At 29.5% G+C, this 20,784-nt stretch overlaps 1 protein-coding gene and 1 long non-coding RNA gene across 2 annotated transcripts in view; both read left to right on the top strand.

Annotated features, from left to right (window-relative positions):
• The window catches only part of LOC112688007 (orexin receptor type 2-like), a 62,604-nt gene that overhangs the window by 30,782 nt on the left and 11,038 nt on the right, over positions 1 to 20,784 (top strand). Inside the window, exon 3 of the mRNA XM_025561017.1 lies at positions 20,121 to 20,310. Within this exon, the coding sequence (XP_025416802.1) occupies positions 20,121 to 20,310 (190 nt within the window). The remainder of the gene's footprint in view (positions 1 to 20,120; positions 20,311 to 20,784) is intronic.
• On the top strand, positions 2,766 to 4,980 carry LOC112688023. Its single transcript, XR_003149038.1, has 3 exons — positions 2,766 to 2,900; positions 2,987 to 4,573; positions 4,636 to 4,980. It is a non-coding gene; the product is annotated as an uncharacterized LOC112688023 (long non-coding RNA).

Here is a 20,784-nt window from a genome sequence, read left to right as displayed (position 1 = left end):
TCTGATTGAATTTCTACTAACACATCAATAAAATTATAGATGTTAGGATGACTAGAGTAGAACGATGAATTTAGGTGTGAATGAAAACTTTCACAGCCGTTAGTGGTACGGTTAGCAGAGAACTGTGCCCAAATATTTGGAGGAAACATAGCATCCGGGGATATATAGTTTTCGAAAACATAGTCGGTAAATTGTACAACCCAATCATCTTTAGCGGGCAGTATTGCTAAAAAGTCATCCGTGAAACAATCAATGACGTTGTCAGAATCCAAAAATGGCAAACCAAAAAAAAAATTATGATTAGTATTACTGTCAACTATTTTATTTAAGGGAGATAATTTTAAAAAGCACTTACAACTTTTGACACTGCAAGGCCACCGCTGTACATCGGTTTTTAGTGTTTTGTGGAAACGAAATTTGTAGCCTTCGTAGAGAATAATTGGTTTTGATTTTTCACTATTTACAAACTCCATAACGCACTTATATTAAACTGTATAACACACTCAAACAGAATTTTTAGTTTTCGTAGATATAGATACTAAGTGGTGAACAGACTAACACTGTAATATTTTTCGTTTGAACTACTGACGTTATGGTATCTACTTTAGATAAGATACTGCCGATACTGCCGGCACAAAATTGAAAATAAATAAATTTCCCGGGCCGCAATTAACTTAGTGATAAAATATGACCGGGTCGCAATTCACCGGTCTTCAACACGTAAATAACATGTCGGGCCGCATCTCACCTATAGCCTTATATACGATGTACAGTGTTTTATTTTTTCGCTGACATAAATAAATTCAAAATGATTTTTTGTTAACATTTGTAAAATGTTAAGTTTTTTGTTTAGGTATAAAAGAATATTTAATTATGGGATAGAAAAAATAAAAATGTTATATCATAGATATTGTTTTATTCTTTGAAGCAAAAAATAATCCTCTGCTATGAATTTATTATAAATAGTTTGTCCTAGGCAGAATGGTTTTTTTGCCTAAATATCGTAAGTAAATGATTATTACGCGTCACACATTTACATAAATGCGCCTGTACTGTAGCCCAAATTGTAGCTGATTGTTAGGCTCAGGCATATTTTAGAGTATTACGTCCATTAAGGTCATATATTATAATAATGTCGTTTTTATGTTACGTAAATGCAATAGAACAACAATACTAAAAGTGTATTTTATTCTTTATTGTAATATCACTTTCTCCTTAATTAGTAAAGTGATTAAATAAATAGAATAATATTAATATTTACCAGGGTTCAGGACTTTGCATTTGCTAATTTTTTTTTTGGTTTAACATAAAATCTAGCTGAATGAGAAGAAAAATCATATCAGATTATAAAAATGTTGCAATATAAAATTTTAAAAATGATTTTATTTACATATTTTGATGGATTTTTCAACAAATTATATTTTTCTGGTTTTTTATTATTTTTACTTTAATGTGCACTTTGCTAAATTAACACGGGCCATTGATATAAATTAATTATCTTTAATTATTTTCTAATTTTTTTTTTTTTGCATGTTGACGGTAAAATCAGAACTGAAAATAATAATTGTTCTCATATAATTTTTTATTCCTCTTTAATTAATCAACTTTTTATCGTAATTGTGTTAACATTGTGATAACATCTACATTTTACATCTAACCGTAATAATATGTCGTTCAAAGCTAAAGAAATTAGATAAACTATTAATATTCGTGTTGGAATATAGTCCAAAAAATTAATATTTAACCAAATAATTTATACCATTTGGTACAATTTTTGGGCCTTATATCAAAATCAATGTTCAATCGTACATCACGATTTTGATTAGTGTATTTAGTCAAAATTCTACTTTCTAGAAATGTATCCGAATAATATTTAAATGTTTCATAATTAGGGCTGTGCGATTAATTTAATTTTTTAATCGATTATTTTTAACAATATTAAAATATCCACAAATAATCGAATAATTGAAGAATCGAATAATCGATTATTAATTGAAATATCCGAAAATAATCAAATAATTGAATAATCGAAGAAAAAAGTTTATTATTAAATGAATTATAATGAAAAATATGGCTATTTTCCATTTATTTTAATCTTTGCTATATGTTTATGTAGTTTATCCGTTTTAATCTGTCGTTATTCAATGAAATGTCTTCATTTAAAAGGTGACTTTGGATTTTGTTTTCGTTTATTTTTAGCAATGGTTATTCTTTTTCTGGAAACCGTCGATGAAGGCGATCTGCCACGATGATGTATTTTTAGTAAAGGTGGTTGTGTATTAACTGACTATAGATCGTCAGTAACAAATTAACATGCAAGCCAGCTAATTTTTCTATCCGTGAATAAAGATTATATAGCAAGCACTAGTGTTTTAAATATGTATAATATTAATTTTAGATTTAAGTTAAGACTCAAAACCGAAGTTTAATGTAAACAGTTATTTTGTACAAAAGATGATGTTATTTTATTTATGTTTTTTTTATTTAATAAAACTTTTAAATCAGGATAATTATTTAATTATTACTATTATTAACACGTTGATGGACAGCACATGCTATAGCATTCATGATTTTTAAGTCATACGTTTGCATGACTGTCATAGCATTCGAATTCTAAAACGCGGTTTGTACCTTATATTTTTAGGTTATGATATTACTTGTTTTATTTATATGGTTTATAACATGTTTAGGAACACTTTATCACGTGCGCTCGTCCGGCAAATCTTGTTATCTTATGATAACATATTATTCTTTCAACATTGTTTTATCATATGTTCATAATATAAAATAACGTATATAAGAACATATTTTATTATATTTAATTTAACATTGCTAGCTGTGTTTTGAAATCATGAATAATGAGAATGATATATTGGAAATGCTTGACGAGATCGATGAAGGTAATGAATAACAATCAATAAATCTCTTCCAAATAAATATAACTACCTACCTAGCTGTATTATTGTGTTTCAACTTTCAATTTCAGAAGGGATATCTATGTCAGATGATTCATATATTGAATCTGATTATGATGCATCTTGAAGAAGTGATGGCAATTCAATAATAACAGATAGTGATGTGGACCATACAACTACTCCATCCAATTCCAGTGACAACAATGTTTCTTTCAACGAAAGTGCATTTTTGAGACCAGTTAGTGAACCAGTAAGTGATAAAAGTGTTCAAAGTTTCAGTAGTGATAGTGAGTCTGAAGAAAGTGACTGGGAAGAAAACATATTTGGTGACATTAATTTTGATAGTAACAGTGCAGGGATAAAAGTTGATATTAATGATGATTCTTCACCAATTGATGTATTTTTTAAAATTTGGGACAATGATATTTTTGATTTAGTTCTTACTTGTACTAATAATTGTCAAAAAAAAATAAATTCTTTAAATCGTCCACACACAAAAAATGGAAGAATGAAAAATGTAAGTCCACTTACTCGTACAGACACAAAAAAAGTTTTTTGACCTTTGTCTATTGAGAGGTCAGTTAAAACTTCCAGTATTAAGAAATGCTTTTAGTTCTAATCCCTTATACTATCATCCAATTTTTAATGCAACAATGTCAGGTAGAAAGTTAGAAAAAATTTTGAGATCTCTGAACTGTTCAGAAGGTGTAAGCCTAAACACCAGAGATAGATTGTATAAAAGTAAAATTTTAATGGACAAACTAATGAAAAAATTTCAAGACAGTTTAAGTCCAGGAGAAGCCTTGTCCCTTGTCTATGCTGCTTTGGCGCTGACGACTTATATTTAGGCAATACATTAAAAATAAAAAACATAAATATGGTATTAAGTTTTATGAGCTTTGCTCACCAGATGGCTATATACTTAATATTGAAATTTATAAAGGGAAAAATGTTGAAGTAACAGGTAATTCAAAAATTAATTATTTGGTTTTAAAACTAGTTAAACCATACTTGAATAAGGGACATCATCTTTACATGGATAACTATTATAATTCAGTTAATTTATCAAACTTATTGTATAAGCAAAGAACACACACCACTGGAATAGAAAAAACAATCCTACATCAATTGTAAAAAAAGCATTAAAATTAAAAAAGGAGATCATTATTTTACAAAATAAGGATCAGTTTATGTCAGTCGTTGGAAGGATAAGAGAGAAGTTTTTTCTATAACTACTGGCCATCATCCCAAAATGGTAACTTCATCTAATAGATTTTTTCAACAACAAAGTATAAAACCTAAACATATTGTTGAGTATAATAGAAATATGTCTGGTATTGATAGAAGTGACCAGATGATAAGTTATTATTCATCACCAAAAAAAACCATTCGCTGGTACAAAAAAGTAATTTTTCACTTGCTAGATATATCTATGTGGAATGCATATTATTTATATAAAAAAAAATTACACAATGTGAACCATCGTTATTTTGATTTCCACTCATCTGTAATAACAAAACTTCTTCATTTACCTGATAATATTGTACATGGCAGTCAATTAGTAAATAAAAAAAACATCAGAATAAGGACATCTAACCAACCAAGAAACACTTCAGTGGTATTGGAACATGTCTAAGAAAAAATACCTCATCCTCCAGGTATTATATTTTTATAATAATTAAAAAAGTTTTAAATCTGAAAATTGGGAACATTATTTCAGGTTGGAAAAGAAAAGGATATTACTTAAAATGTAGACAATGTACAAGCAGAAAACAAGTGAAACAGACTTCATGGAGGTTAAGAATTGTCCTGAAAAACCGCCTTTGTGCCCAGGGCCTTGTTTTTTAGATTATCATAATGTTGCTTAGGTTTCTAAGACTGTTTTTCATCTATATGACTATTTTAGAACCAGGTTTTTTATTTTTTTAAATTTAATTTTACTTTTATTATGAGGTTAATTTTTTTTTTTTTAATAATAGAAAAATACAGTGAGAAGGAGACACTTAAATTGAAATTGTTATGTTTGCTTTGTTACTATTATTTTAAAAATTGTTTTCAAATACATTTTAAATTCTTATGTTTCTGTTATTAGTTTTATAATACATAGAGTATTGTTTTTATTACTATTACTTATAAAGTATTAAAACTATTAGATATCACAGCAGGTAAGCTAAAAAGTTTATTAAAATTTAATTTTGTTTTATTAACAATACAATTTATGATACTATTTTTTTTAAATTTTTAATTAAATTTTGCTTTTAATATGAGATTAATTTTAATTGTTTAATAATAGTATAATTCAGTGAGAATAAGACATATAAATTTGATACAAGTTGAAATTGTTATGTTTGTTTTTATTACTATTATTTTATAAATTGTTTTTAGTATGATTTGATAATTTTAAATTCTTATGTTTGTTATTAATTTTATATGAACTATTATTTTTACTACTTAAAATGTATGATACCTATTAGATATCACAGCAAGCAAGCTATTAAGTATTATGAGATTTAATTTTGTTTATATAATAATAGTAAAATACTGTTAAGAGTGGACACTTATATAATAAATTAAATTGTTTTTTTTTTTTGTTTTATAAAATATTTATTGAAAATTGTTTTTCGACTATTGATTTGTTGAAAGTCTTAGTTATCAGCTAGTAAGCTAATACAAAATATTATGTCTATTATATTTCCATAATTAATTAATAAATATAATTTATGTGCATAAAAAAAAGTTTTTATCCTTTGAAATATTTCTAACTATGATTTTGAGTCTACCTAATTATATTAAGGATTATAGTTGGCCATCAATAGTGAATTTTGGTAAAAAAAGAAACAATAATATGCTATAGTATTCATGCCCATGACCAACTTAAAATAAAAAACTTAAGTCGTAGTGGCAATAGCATGCTATAGCAGTCAAGTATTTTTTTTTTTTGCAAAAACGATTTACTTTTAGATATTGATCATTTGTATATAAAATTCATCAGTATTAGACACTTGAAACTTAATAAATTAAACTGATCCAATAAGGGGTCAACAGTTGGCGAATGTTATAGCAGTCATGTCCATCAACGTGTTAAATAACTCAATAGTAAGATTATTGGATTCTAAATTAAATGATGATTATTCGATTATAAATCGATTATTCTATCAATAAACAATTATTTGATTATTAATCGATTATTCTATCAATAAACGATTATTCGATTATAATGGAATATTATTTAAATAATCGATTATTCCAGGGAAAAAATAATCGCACGGTCCTATTCATAATATGTTTGATAATTAGGAAGATTGCATACGAACTAAAGGCTGCATAAAAACTGAATTTCAATATAACCTTTTTATGATGAATTGAGTTCCGGGTTGTTTTAGAGTGTATAGGTGTACTGTACATCAATTAATTCCCGTGAAATTTTGAGTATAATACTAATTGAGTACATGTTTTAAAACTAACTGAGTCACGTCAAATTATAATAATAATAAAAAAAAAATCCTTCCCAATTGTACAGACTTAGGATTGTCTGTAACAAAAAATTTAACAGGTATACTTAAAAATATTTTATAATCTAATAATATAGGGGTATTGAATATGCATAATTTTTGTATAATTAAATAAATATAGGTATTGATAAAATAAAATTTTTATACTTTAAAAATTATAGGATAAGCATTGTATATATTCAAATATAGTTATTGTATTTAATTACAACAACCGCATTTGAACTCCGATTTCTTTTCTTTTATACAATTTCTTGTATTACTTTGCATTACTTTTCATGAATACTTTTAATTATTATGTATGTTTCACGTTGTACATTTAATAAAATGTTTATAAAATGGTAAATGTTTGGATGAGTAGAATAAAACATAGCATTGATTTTCGAATGAATGATTTACATATATTGGTGGTCCCCATCAATGAATATGTAAATAAGGCCCACATTAATAAGGCATAAGTGTGACAATTACTTATATTTTAAAAGATACCAGAACAGTACTTTTTTGTTTCGAGTGATGAGACAATGTAGCCTACTACTCTATGTAGTCGATGGAACTTTGCGTGTTTATCACAAAAGCCAAATTTAAATTTAGGAATGGCATATTACATTTGTGCAATGACAGTGAGTCTCTTGAAAAAGATTTTCTCGAATATTTTCCCGAGTGTAGGAAGTAGACTAATTGGTCTGTAGGACTCAGAGATATTAGGTGGTTTACCTAGTTTTTGTATGGTTATTATAAGGACTGATTTCCAAGTAGTTGAGAAATATGATAAACGAAAATGGTATTAAAGATATACGTGAGAAAGATGATGGTTTTTAGTCATTTTTAATTTTTCAACGTTTTTAATTATTGCATTGTTTATGCGATCATAATGGTTTATTTTTTTTTTAGTTTTTCACAACCAAGAGTACTTCTCCGGATGAGATAAGCGATTTTGCCAATACCATTGGTAGTGGTGATGAAACTAGTTGTTCCACTTGAAGTAGGTGAAGAGTGTGGTGAAATGTAGTTAGGTTTGAATGTATAGGCTAAATACTTGACCAGATATTTCTTGGAGAGTATAAGCAATACTAAGAGGAATAACTTTTTTGTGTTTTACAAGTGATTTGATTTTTTTCATAAAAACCTATTTGAGGGAAATAGAGATTAGAGATGGGTGGTATATAAGTGTTTTTTTTTACTTCTTGAGAGTAGATTTAAGTTTGTTAGTGTAATATTTGTAACGTTATTTGTCAACTGGGTAATGAATTCGTTTCCAAATATTACACGACCGACGATTGAGCAGAATAAGCTCATTTAATTCGAGAGTAGTATTTTTTTTTGGATATTCTTGAAATTAATAAATAGTAGTAGATATTTGGATGGTGTTTTGAATGTTTTTTGTTAGGGTACTTATGGCATTATCGATATCCTCAGAGTTTTTAAATTTTATATTAAAAAAGGAGTTAGTGGTCATAATACTACGAAACTTGTTATAATCTGTTCGCTTTTTGACGATTTGATTAATGTCGGTGTTGGCTTGAATTTTGAAAGTAATTGGTGTGTCATCTGATGCTGGATCATTTAGATTAGTGATATTTGTATACATATGATTAGATAGGTTGGATAGAAAAAAGTCGAGGAAGACAAGATATTTGTATGCGTGAGTTGGCTAATAGATTGGAGAATCTGGGTAAATAATTTTAGAAGGTTTATTTAATATAAGAATGAACATAGTACAGCCTCTCGTGTTCTTAAAGCGACAGTCCAGGCTTCGTATTTGGCGTTAAAATCGACACCGATGATGTGTGTGTTTCATAGCGAATGTGGATAAAGAGATGTTTTCTGAAAGAAAAGGGCATCCGGGTTAAAAATAGGTTGATGTTATTGAAGTAGGTATGGAGTTAATATTCACTGATTTAGCGATTAGTTGCAAATTATGATTTGATTTAGAAGAAAAATGTTAGTGGGGAATTATTTGGAAGACATTAATAGAACGGCACTAACGTGTGAAGCAGAATTGTCGGGGTGATTTGATTGGAAAGTCATGTCCATAAATTTAAAATGATGTGTTTGGTGGTGAGATGAATTTCGGTAATGAGAGCTATATCTACATTATTATAAGATTATTTTAAGTTTAAGATCAATATGGGTGTGAAAAGTACGGTGTGTCTAAACGAACTGAAAACAATATTTATGAGAAATATTTGTAATTTAATGGATATTGGGAACATTTATGATGAATAAATGAAGAAAATAAAAAACTATTATTTATTTTTTTATTTTTAAAATTGCAACATGAAAAAACGCAATTAAGGTATCAATAAGCACCTGAAGATGTTTTAATGTAAATGGCAAAAACAATTTATTGAACCCTGTTAAAATTTAGGAAATTTTAATTACTGCAGCCACAAAAATATTTTTTCTAATCTATAATTTATATTTATCGATATTGCTAAAATAAAATGTGTTTTCCTACTGTTATAACTTTTAATCTGTTTTCGTCGGAATATCTATTTCGTCTATTACTTTATCGCATAATTAAATTAATATTTTTTAGCACATAATTAAAATTAATAAATCTATAAAATAATTAAAATTAAATTATATAAAATAATTAAATCTCCTGTAAATTAAAAATATGTTTCATAATATTATAAAAATAATAATATCGTTTAAACGAAAAATTAATAATGAAAAATGTTATCTTCATCAAAACCTTATATTTAGACATTCTAGTAATTAAATTTGCCTATACCAGAAGATCAAGGATAAAATATGTTGTTACAAAAAGAATTAAAGTTTTAATAAACACATTGTCATTAATAACTCAATCTCAAAGGATATCAATTCATAATTATTTATATGTTCTTCTTCTTTCTTGGTTTCGGCCATTCAAGACCATACCTCTAGATAAACATACTGCCACCTATCTCTATCCTCTGCTACTTCCTGCCAATGAATCTCCGGCTCCACTGTTTTGGCGTCTCTCTTAACGCAATCTTCCCATCTTAAGCGCGGTCTTCCAAGAGGTCTCCTCCCCACTGGGTTTTCCTCTATTACTCTTCTTATTAATGAGTCATGCTTCCTCCAGGCATGTCCTGCCCAAACTAGCCTTCTTTTTTTTATCTCTTTCAGTATATCCGGTCGCTGGAAAAGGGATTGCAGTTCTTCATTGTGTAATTTCCTCCATTCATTTGTGAGAACATCAAAGTATGGCCCATAAATTTTCCTAAGTATTTTTCTCTCAAACACTGCTATCCTTCGTTCTTCAGTCTTTCTCAGAGGCCACGTTTCTGCTCCATAGAGGACAATTGGCCTTAGCAAATTAAGTACATTCTAACTTTTAGGTTCTTAGAAATTGCTCTTGATTTAAAAATTTTACTAAGTCCAAAGAAACATTTATTAGCTGATTGTAATCTCATTGAAATCTCTGTTTTTATGTCGTTATCTTGAGTTATAATTGACCCTAAGTATTTGAATTGATCCACTCTTTTAAATTTGTATCCTTCTACTTCGATGAATTCTTCTTGTACCAGATTCCCATTTCTCCGACTGACCACCATGTACTCTGTCTTTTCTTCATTAATCCTAAGTCCTACTTTCTCCGCAGCCTTTATAAGTGATTTTCCCATTTTTATTATCATCTCTCTACTCCTTCCCAATAGAGAAATATCATCCGCATATGCCAGAATATTAATTGTCGATCGTCCTAACTCAACCCCTTCACATAAATTGGTTTCTCTTACTATCTTCTCCAACACTAAGTTAAATAGTATGTGAGAAAGCGCATCCCCTTGTCTTAAGCCTGTCACTACTTCTACTGGTTGTGACAACATATTTGCTAGCTTTACTTTGATTCTTGTTCCATTTATACTTGCCTCTACAAGATTAACTAGCTTTTTTGGAAACTTAAATTCCCTAAGAATATTGATTAAGCTTGCCCTGTGGATAGAGTCATAGGCTTTCTTGAAGTCCACAAATAATATATACACGTCTTTATTGAACTCCCACATTTTTTGAAGGGTCTGCCTAATCACAAATATTTGATCTGTTGTAGATCTATTTGTTCTGAAACCTCCTTGGTAGTCCCCTATTATTTCTTCCGCAATCGGTTGTATTCTATCTAATAAGCAATATGCAAGAATTTTATAGGTTACGTTTAGTAATGCAATTCCCCTATAATTACTGCATATCTGGGGGTCGTTCTTTTTGTGGATAGGGCATACTAGCGCAGTATTCCACTCCTCTGGGAGTCTTTCCTCCTGCCATACCATCTCAATAATATTATGTATTCTTGATACTGTTTCCTCATCTAATTTTTTTAATATTTCTCCCTGAATCCCATCTTCTCCGGGAGATTTTTGGTTTTTTAACCTTAATACTTGTTGTTTTATTTCATTTCTAGTAGGAGGTAAGCATTCGCAATCGTTGGTTTCTACTAGTGGAAATTCAAAAGTTTCTTCTGGATTTTCGCAGTTGAGCAGTTGGCCAAAATATTGTCTCCATTTTTCCAATATCTCTTCCTGTCCTGTTGTCAGTGAACCATCTTCATTTTTCAAAAACTTATTATGTTTTTTGTATCCTCCTCGTATACTGTTTACTTTTTGGTACAACTGTCTCGTTCTATTCATTCTAGAATCTACTTCTGCTTCTTCCAATAAATTCCGAGTATATTTTCGTTTTTCATTTCTAAATACTCTACTTGCGCTTTTCTGACATTCTTTATACGCAATTTCTTTCTCTATATTATGTTGGTCATTAAGCCACTGGTTTCTAGCTTCTTTTCTCCGATTTAGAGCATCTTCGCATATATCGTTGAACCATGGTTTTCTTACAGTTTTTACTTTTCCGATTTCTGACTCTGTCACTACCTTTATAGTATCTTTAATTTTCTTCCATTTTGTATCAATTGAGTCATTTATATCTGTATTTATCCTTCTGATTTTTTCCGACATCAGATACTTGAACCTTTCACATGTATTCACATTGTTTAGTTTAGATGTGTCATATTTGTCTACCACTGTTCCTTTTTTCCGAGTAACCTTTTTTATTTTGACTTTCATTTTTCCTTTAACCAGATAGTGATCCGAATCACCATCGGCTCCTCTCATCGTTCTTATGTCTTGAATACAGTTTTTGAATCTTGCGCTCACTAGAACATGGTCGATTTGGTTGACGTACCTTCCATCAGGTGACATCCATGTTCCCTTATAAATATTTTTATGAGGAAACATTGTACTTTTCACTACAAGACCATTTCCACATGCAAAATCGATAAGTCTTAATCCATTATCATTTGTAGTTTCGTGCAGGCTGTGACTACCAATTATTGGTCTGAATACAGCCTCTTTACCAATTTTTGCGTTTAGGTCACCTAAGACTATTTTTATTCTGTATTGAGGTAGTGCATTTAATGTTAAGTCCAAGTTCACATAAAAATCATCCTTCTCTTCCTGCGGCTTATCTTCGGAAGGCGCATGTACATTTATGAAAGTTATTTCGAAGAAATGCGCTTTCATTGTCAACAATGAGATTCTTGGATTTATATCTTTGAATTCCCTTATATTTGGTATTAGGCTTTTGTGTACCGCAAAACCAGTTCCAAACTGGCGTTGTTCATTGTATTTACCATAAAGTATTGTTGTTTCTTGTATATCTATCGTTCCATTATCATCCCATCTAATTTCTTGTAAAGCCACTATTTTTACCTTGTATTTCTCGATTTCTTTAACAATATTTTGTGCCGCTCCAGGTTTGAAAAAAGTACGTACGTTCCATGTCCCAAACAGTAAGCCATTTTTCCGATTTCCAGTCTTATTATCCAAAGCTCCACGTATCCGAGGCATGTTTATGTTTATTAGATCCTGAACAGAAGATTTTTTACTAGGCAGGGTCGTTAGCACTGCGCTAAACCCCCAACCTGGAGGACCAGTCTACTCCAACCAATTAAGATCAGAGTAGGGAGAACTAAACCAACTAATTAAAGTCAATTCAGTTCAGAGCTCGGGGCCCCGGGTTCGCCATACCCGTCGCACTCTTAGTGCTCCCCTGGAGGGTTATTTATATGTTAACTCTGCATAAATAAATACATATTTTGAAAACAATTTAATCTTATAATTAGAAGTTCCAGTACAAAATTATGGTAAATCAGTGTTTTTTTTACAGATTAATTATCTAAATATTTGTTAAAAGAAATGTTCAAATTAAACTTTTTCAATAAGATATTTTCTTATCAATTTCAGATCGTTAAAAATCTGATTAATATTTTAAAAATGTATTACTTACAAATCATTATGAAACAAAACTTAATCAATACAACATTATTTAAAATATACAAAATCAATAAAATTTTCTATTATCAATTAAACTTTTAAAACTGTTGCAATTTTTTTGATTATAATAAGCTGATTTCTTAAAAAAAAAAAATTAACAAGCATTATTTTACTTTTTTTTTTGTTTAGATAATTTTATTTAAATTGCCACTATTATTTTTATTCTAATATTTAATTATTTATAAGAAAAATAGCTATTTGTGATGAAATTTAACATTTAAAATTATATATTTTGAAAAGTAATTAAAATTCTAATTAATGCAAGATAAAAGAAAATTATTTTGTATATCCTTTTGCACTGCATTACGACTTCATGTAACACAAACAATACAATAAACACAGAAGGTTAATTTTAATATCTGTTTCAAAGTAAATAAAATTCATTTCTTTGATTAAAATATCAAAAAACACTCAATTGAACACTATTATTAATATATAGAATCCTGAGGAAATTCGGTGTACAACATTATGTTTCACCATTGCTTTTGATGTAAAATATAAAATTATGTTATTCCTTTTGATGAGGTAAGCGAGGCCAAAATAATTCTCAACCACTTGTATTATATCTGTCATATAACTAATAACTGTACAAAACTGTAAATACATTTTAAACTAAACATTGAGCAACAGTGAATAGAGATTAATTATAGTTTTAATAATAAAGTGTGTGTTTCTGAGATGGTTGAGGTATTTATCTTCTCTTTAATGTATTTCCCATTTAGAATGTTAAGTATAAAATTATAATACGAGTAATCTGTTTTTACGAGCAGTTTATATTATTTAAATATACTTTGATTTTATATGTAATTTTTTTTTATTGTTCACTTAACTTCAACTGTTGAATGATAACTCTTGTATCACATCATCCATTTCATATAAATTACATTACATTATAATTTAATTACAATTTAAATATAATTTAAATACATGTACTGATGGATCAATAAGAATTAGTTAATTTTTATTTTTCTACAATTTTTTTATTATTTCTATGCAAATAATGATAATAATATACAGTTTGCACTTATATAATTCTGAAATAATGGTAAATGGATTTTTATAAACTATTTTCACCATAAAGTTCAGAACACGTAGAACTATGATTCGCTAGTTATGACCTCGAGAACCATTGCCATTAAATTTCAAAATTACGAATAAATTATACGGATGCATTCATCATGTATTATGCAAATGCGACATTATTAAATTAAACAAAAAATTAATAATAATAATATATATATATATATATATATATGTTACAGTAATAGTACGAATACCGGTGAAACCTAGGATTTACCGGTAAAACCTAGGATATACATTATTGTTTGGTCAAACCCCGAATGATTTTAGGAGTTCGGACTTTTACGAGTGAGTTTTGGTAAATCTTAGGATCGACAATCAATGGTTGTAAAAGTCCGAAATCATATGTTTTTCCAATTCTGTGATAATTCTTACCTGTGTTTATTCTTGAGCATTGTACGTGCATCATAGTACCACATGACATTCGTGTTGATATCAATATTGTTCAACATAATAATAATTAGTTTTGATTACATAGTTCATCATAATTGCTGGTTGGTATAAATCAATATAAAGCTACGTTATCGGTTTGCCTTTTATCGTATAAATCAGTCGGCGATAGTGCCATCGCGCGCGGGAGAATGTTTGTAAACAGCATGTGGGTAATCGCGGAGATATATTGTAGGCACACTATTATAAAATGTAATTATGACAAAAATTTATATTTTTATTTAATATAAATATTAATATTATTATTAGGTACATATTTTAATGAAAATTTAAACGTATATTATTATTACATATTACCTATAACGATCGATTTTTTTTAAAATTTTTAATTTTATTAAGAAAAAATATTCATTTACTTGTGCAGGCTTGATACCGTGACATCTTGAGTTGCACAATACATTTTTAGATCGGCATTTACAGCGATTTGTAATACATTTTTTTAAACAGTCACACCTTATTAACCCTTGCCCACCAGTCAAAGATAGTTGTGATACCGCTTGACGAATTCCAATTTCATTTTCGGGAATTATTACTGATTCCAAAAAGTTCTCTTCGCATAGAATGAACTGATTTCGAGTAAATAGTTGAGATAGTGTTCCCGCTTTTGTACCCAAACGACAAAAATCTCCATCCACAACTTGTAATACCATAGCAAGTAATGTGTGACTTTACTTTACTTACAGCAACTTTACTTCTATCGACTTCTGGGATTTTAATTTTATCTGTTTGTCCAGTTAATACATTTGATATTTGTTTACTTGATGTTGCTTAATTTTTTGTGCCCGATCTGTTATTTTATTATTTTCAGTTTCTCTCGTTCCTTTTACTTCCATAGGTTCTTTGACGACTCTAATTTCTTCATCTATCTCGACAACTTCAATTGATTTTAAGTTTGGGTGTGTAAGTACTCCCTCTAAATCCTCTTCTGTTTGAAGGTTTGTTAATATATTTTTTGGAATGATTGAACTTTCTAATCCCATTTTCATTTTAGTTCCAAACATGGTTTCATATAAAAATACTTACATAATATATACTTATATAATTATATAATTTATACATTAATTATTACAATTTATTAATTGTAATATGTATTATACTATACAATATAATTTTTAATTATATTATACAAAAAAATAAATACGAAATTAAATTAGTATTACTTTCAATACAATAGTACATAATAATACGTACCAGAATGAAAAGCTCCGTTCTTCATAGCTTGCACGAATCTTAAAGACTCTGACCATTTTGTTTTGTTATTCGTTGTGTTATACTAATCACGACAATAGTAAAACGAATATTGCTCGTAAAATTACTTCCTGTAATTGGCCCTGATATCAATTTATTAAATTATTCTTCTATTAAATATGTTCCATATCTTAATCATTGAATAATTGCTTACAACTTTTATTATAATTCGTATCTCAGTCAAAAATTGAATTAGGTATATAAATTAAAACTATTGATATCAACACCAATGCACAAGAATAAATACACGTAAGAATTATCACAGAATCGGAAAAAATATATAAATTCGGACTTTTACAAACATTGATTGTCGATCCTAAGATTTACCAAAACTCACTCGTAAAAGTCCGAACTCCTAAAATCATTCGGGGTTTGACCAAACAATAATGTATATCCTAGGTTTTACCGGTAAATCCTAGGTTTCATCGGTATTCGTACTATTACCGTAATATATATACTAGGTGACCCGACAAACATTGTTTTATCTTATAAATTATTTCTAGAGAATATTTTGTTAGAAAAAAATAACTAATTTAATATAGGTGTGTAAGGATGTGGCATATATGTGGAAGAGGTATGGAGTGCTGTAAACGGTGACGAAATATAAAAATAAAAAAACATCAAACATATAATTTTTTTAATAATTTATTAAAATTGATCTTTTAAAATGATATATATTTATTGCTAATTATGACAATATTAGTAAAAAACGATATCAATCCCTTAATGCATCAGAGTGTAAATTATTTTTTTTTATCTCATATCTTTCGCCAACACAAACTGGATGGTTCGAAAGCATGCCAAGTATAATGTCCGTGTAAAAAACATGATGTGCTCAAATCTAAATCACAGACAGACATCGTTTGGCCTTGAGACTTATTGATAGTCATTGCAAATGAAAATCTAATTAGAAATTGAAAGCGTTTAAATTGTATTGGCATATCTGTGGGTATAATAGGGATTCACGGTAATAATATATTTTCACCTCGGAATTTGCCATTTAAAATTATGGCTTCGATAACAATTTTCATTCATTTTTTAATGACTAATCGCGTGCCGTTACACAACCATGGGGGGTTCAAATTACGAAGCAAAATAACCGGAGATCCAACCTTCAGTTGTAAATTATGCGGTGGCATGCTTGGTAAATCCAATAAGTTTAAAAACTCTGTTGGATAATTTACAGCTTCAGTAACATCGCAAACTGTATCAATAGATTTGTATAACATCAAGTCTTCTGATAATAAATGTTCTATCTCGAGATTCAATTCGTAGACGTCCACATTTTTTGTTGCTTAAATTGCTCTTTCTGCCAACCACTCATTATTTGTGTGTTGTCTGTATACATTGGGAAATATCTGGTCAATGAGAGCATCTTTTGAGTCAATGATTGTGCAGAATCGGTCGGTAATTTTATACAACCCGTTTCATCTGTAGTAACTTTACCATCACCAATATCTAACAATTGTTTTGAGAATCTTCTGCACGCAACTTTTTTGATTGAATCGCAAGTATCAAAATTGTTCACTCTCTATCTTTAAATACATGTTGACCATGAATTTTTGACAAAGCTTATGACATTGTAGAATAACGTTGTCCTGATCGTATCTAATCATCAACCGATATGTATAATAATTCTTCGAACTAACATTCTTGTTTTTTTTGGCACCTGTTGCGGGATTTTGTTGTTTAATATTTATACAATACCCATCATTCAATACCAAAAATAAAATTAATAACTTTTAAATAGTATCATTTTATAATTAATTTTCAAAGGCGCAGTTATCGACCTGGTCAAAAATTATTAAATTAAACTACGATTTACTAAACAATAGCACTTAGTAGTATAAAAAATAGATAAAAACCTATTCGCAGACTTACTAAATGTATATACAAAATTTAATTAAAATCAGTTAAGCCGCTTTGAAGGAGTAATACATCATTTTTATATATTTATATATATTATGCCACCACTTAATTTGCAACTGAAGGTTAGATTTCCGGTTATTTTGCTTCGTAATTTGAACCCACCACGGTTGTGCAACGGCACGCGATTTGTCGTTAAAAAATTAATGAAAAATGTTATCGATGCCATCATTTTTAAATGGCAAATTCCGAGGTGAAAATATATTATTATCGCGAATCCCTATTATACCCATTGATGTACCAATACAATTTAAACGCCTTCAATTTCCAATTAGATTTTAATTTGCAATGACTATCAATAAGTCTCAAGGCCAAACGATGTCTGTCTGTGGCTAAGATTTGAGTACATCATGTTTTTCACACGAACAATTATACTTGGCGTGCTTTCGAACCATCCAGTTTGTTTGTGTTGGCGAAAGATATGGGATAAAAAAAAAAAAATTTACTCTCTGTTGCATTAAGGGATTGATATCGATTTTTACAAATCTGTATATATAAAACAGTAAGCTGATTGACTGTTATCAACGCACAGCTCAAACCATTGGACGGATCTGGCTGAAATTTGGCATACAGATAGCTATTATGATGTGGACGTGCGCTAAGAAAGGATTTTTCGAAATTTTGAATTTAAAGGGTTGAAATCGGTTTAATATTTTTTGACCAGGTCGATAACTGCGCTATTGAAAATGAATTACCCGTCGTTGCCGGGTTTAAGTATATAAATATATGTAACCTGCCAAGATTAAATATTTTTAAATCTATTGAAATTTAAATTAATTAAGATTTTTGAAATAATATTTTATACATATTAATTTAGTTTTTAAGATAATGATTATTATCATAACCTATTCGATAAGTTATAGCTTACAACTACCTGAACCTCTCTACAGTTTGGTATTCCGTTGAATACATATAGCATCTCACTTCTCCGAATATTTTACCTTTTGTCAATAAATTCATGGTATTTTTGACTTTTAACCGAAACACTCTTGCAATTATATCATGTCGATCATATGATCTTTGACCGGAAAGTAAGAGCTCTTTTATCTCGTCCCAGCAAGGATTACATGTAAAAGTAATAAAAAGGTCAGGACGACCGTAATGTCCAACGTAGGTCATAGCATCTTGTGTTCTTTCGTGCATGTACCTTGGCCCACCAGTAAAAGTTGACGGGAGTATAACCATTTGGCCTAACTGATTAGCTTCTATGTCTCGTCGTCCAATCGCATCTTTTAAATGAATATAACTATCTGCACGTAATTTGGCTTGATTGTTTTTGATGTAATTTAGTCTTTCAGTTTCAATTTTGGCGTATTCATCTACCAAATATTGACTGAAAAGAGAACGATAATTAACTAAATAGTTGTCTTACCCTTCTCTGACCATTATTCTATATGAGTAAAAACTTGATGCAGAGACAATTTTTTTAAGCGGTAACTTGGTTTTTGGATCGCGTTGTGGTATATTGATTGCATACCCATCATCCCCCCAACAAAACATTAAAGGATACTGCAGTGCGTCATATGCTCGATGTATCTCACTGATACGGTGAAGTGAGTTACTTCGGTTTTCGAGGATGATGTCTCTTCGATCAAACTTCTGATCTACTAACACTAAAGCAACTTCATTTGCCGTTGGTGCATTATACCTGCCTCTATGTTCTTCTGGTGGTTTTTTATCTGCATGTATACAACTTTAAATGACCCTGAAGGAGGTATTTTATCGATGGTAAATTGTAATGATCAACTGTAAATTATGCGGTGGCATGCCTAGTAAATCCAATGAGTTTAAAAACTTTGTTGGATAATTTACAACTTCAGTAGCATCGCAAACTGTATCTAGATTATTTGTATGACACCAAGTTTTCTGATAGTAAATGTTCTATCTTGAGATTCAATTCGTAGACGTCCACATTTTTTGTTGCTAAAATTGCTCTTTCTGCCAGCCACTCATGATTTGTGTGTTGTCAGTATACAATGGGAAATATCTGGTCAATGAGAGCATCTTTCGAGTCAATGATTGTACAGAATCGGTCGGTAATTTTATACATCCCGTTTCATCTGTAGTAACTTTCCCATCTCCAATATCTAACAATTGTTTTGAGAATCTTTTGCACGCAGCTTTTTTTGATTGAATCGAAATCGAAGTATCGAAATCGTTCGCTATCTATCTTTATATATATTTCGACCATGAATTGTTGACAAAGCTTATGCATCGTAAAATAACTTAGTCCTGATCGCGTCTAATCATCAACCGATGTGCATAATAATTTTTTGAACTAACATTCTTATTTGTTTTGGCACCTGTTGCGGGATCTTTTTGTTTAATATTTATGCAATACCCGTCATTTACAACCAAAAATAAAATTAATAGTTTTTAAACAGTTTTTAATAGTTTTATTTAATATAATTCATTTTCAATAGCGCAATTATCGACCAGGTCAAAAAATATTAAACCGACTTCAACCCTTTAAATTCAAAATTTCGAAAAATCCTTTCTTAGCACACGTCTACATCATAATAGCTATCTGTATGCCAAATTTCAGCCAGATCCGTCCAATGGTTTGAGCTATGCGTTGATAGCAGTCAATCAGCTTACTGTTTTATATATACAGATATATATATATATATATACATATAATAAAGTAAATAATTGATCATGATTGTCTGTAACAGGTCATTCTTGCACTGTGGCTAGTGTCGATGGTGATATTTGGTCCGATTCTATGGGTCCGTCAAACAGAATCCGTGGAATTGGGAGATGATCCGATATTGATCGACGCAATACATAGATATGGTTTGGCGTGGTGCATAGAAGACTGGGGACATACACATTCAAAGTACACACTGTCCAAACACGCTTATGGTATTTATAACGACTATACAACTCAGAGCTTGTGCTAAGGAAATATTAGAGCTGCACATTCTGTTTGTTTGACGGAAGTGAAAAAAAATTTGACGCTCGCTTTGCTCGCATATAATAAATAATACATACTAACATCACAATATGAAATAATATTATATTATACTTCATAATTTATATAGATTTTAATAATTGAAATTACAAATTCCTTTAATCTAATTTTAAAATGATTTATTTTTCTTTTTTGTGACAACCTCTTCATCATCAATATCACTATATTTGTTTGGGCTTCAACGACTGTCGAAGGACCATTCACGAGGCCCAAACATTTTTGGTCCTTCGAGCCGGATGTAACGAACAAACAGCGACCACAATTGCAATAAATCAATATTGGATTTAATATATTCTTTGTTTTTCTCCAAATCATATAAAGTTGTTATAATCGTCTTTGATCGTTGGTGTTCTGCAGTTATGTAG

The sequence above is a fragment of the Sipha flava genome, unplaced genomic scaffold, assembly GCF_003268045.1.
Source record: "Sipha flava isolate LNK unplaced genomic scaffold, YSA_version1 109_pilon_pilon, whole genome shotgun sequence".
In the NCBI taxonomy this organism is placed as follows: Eukaryota; Metazoa; Arthropoda; class Insecta; order Hemiptera; family Aphididae; genus Sipha; species Sipha flava.
The sequence above is the reverse complement of the archived record's forward strand: the minus strand, read 5'-3'. Positions and strand labels throughout refer to the sequence as shown.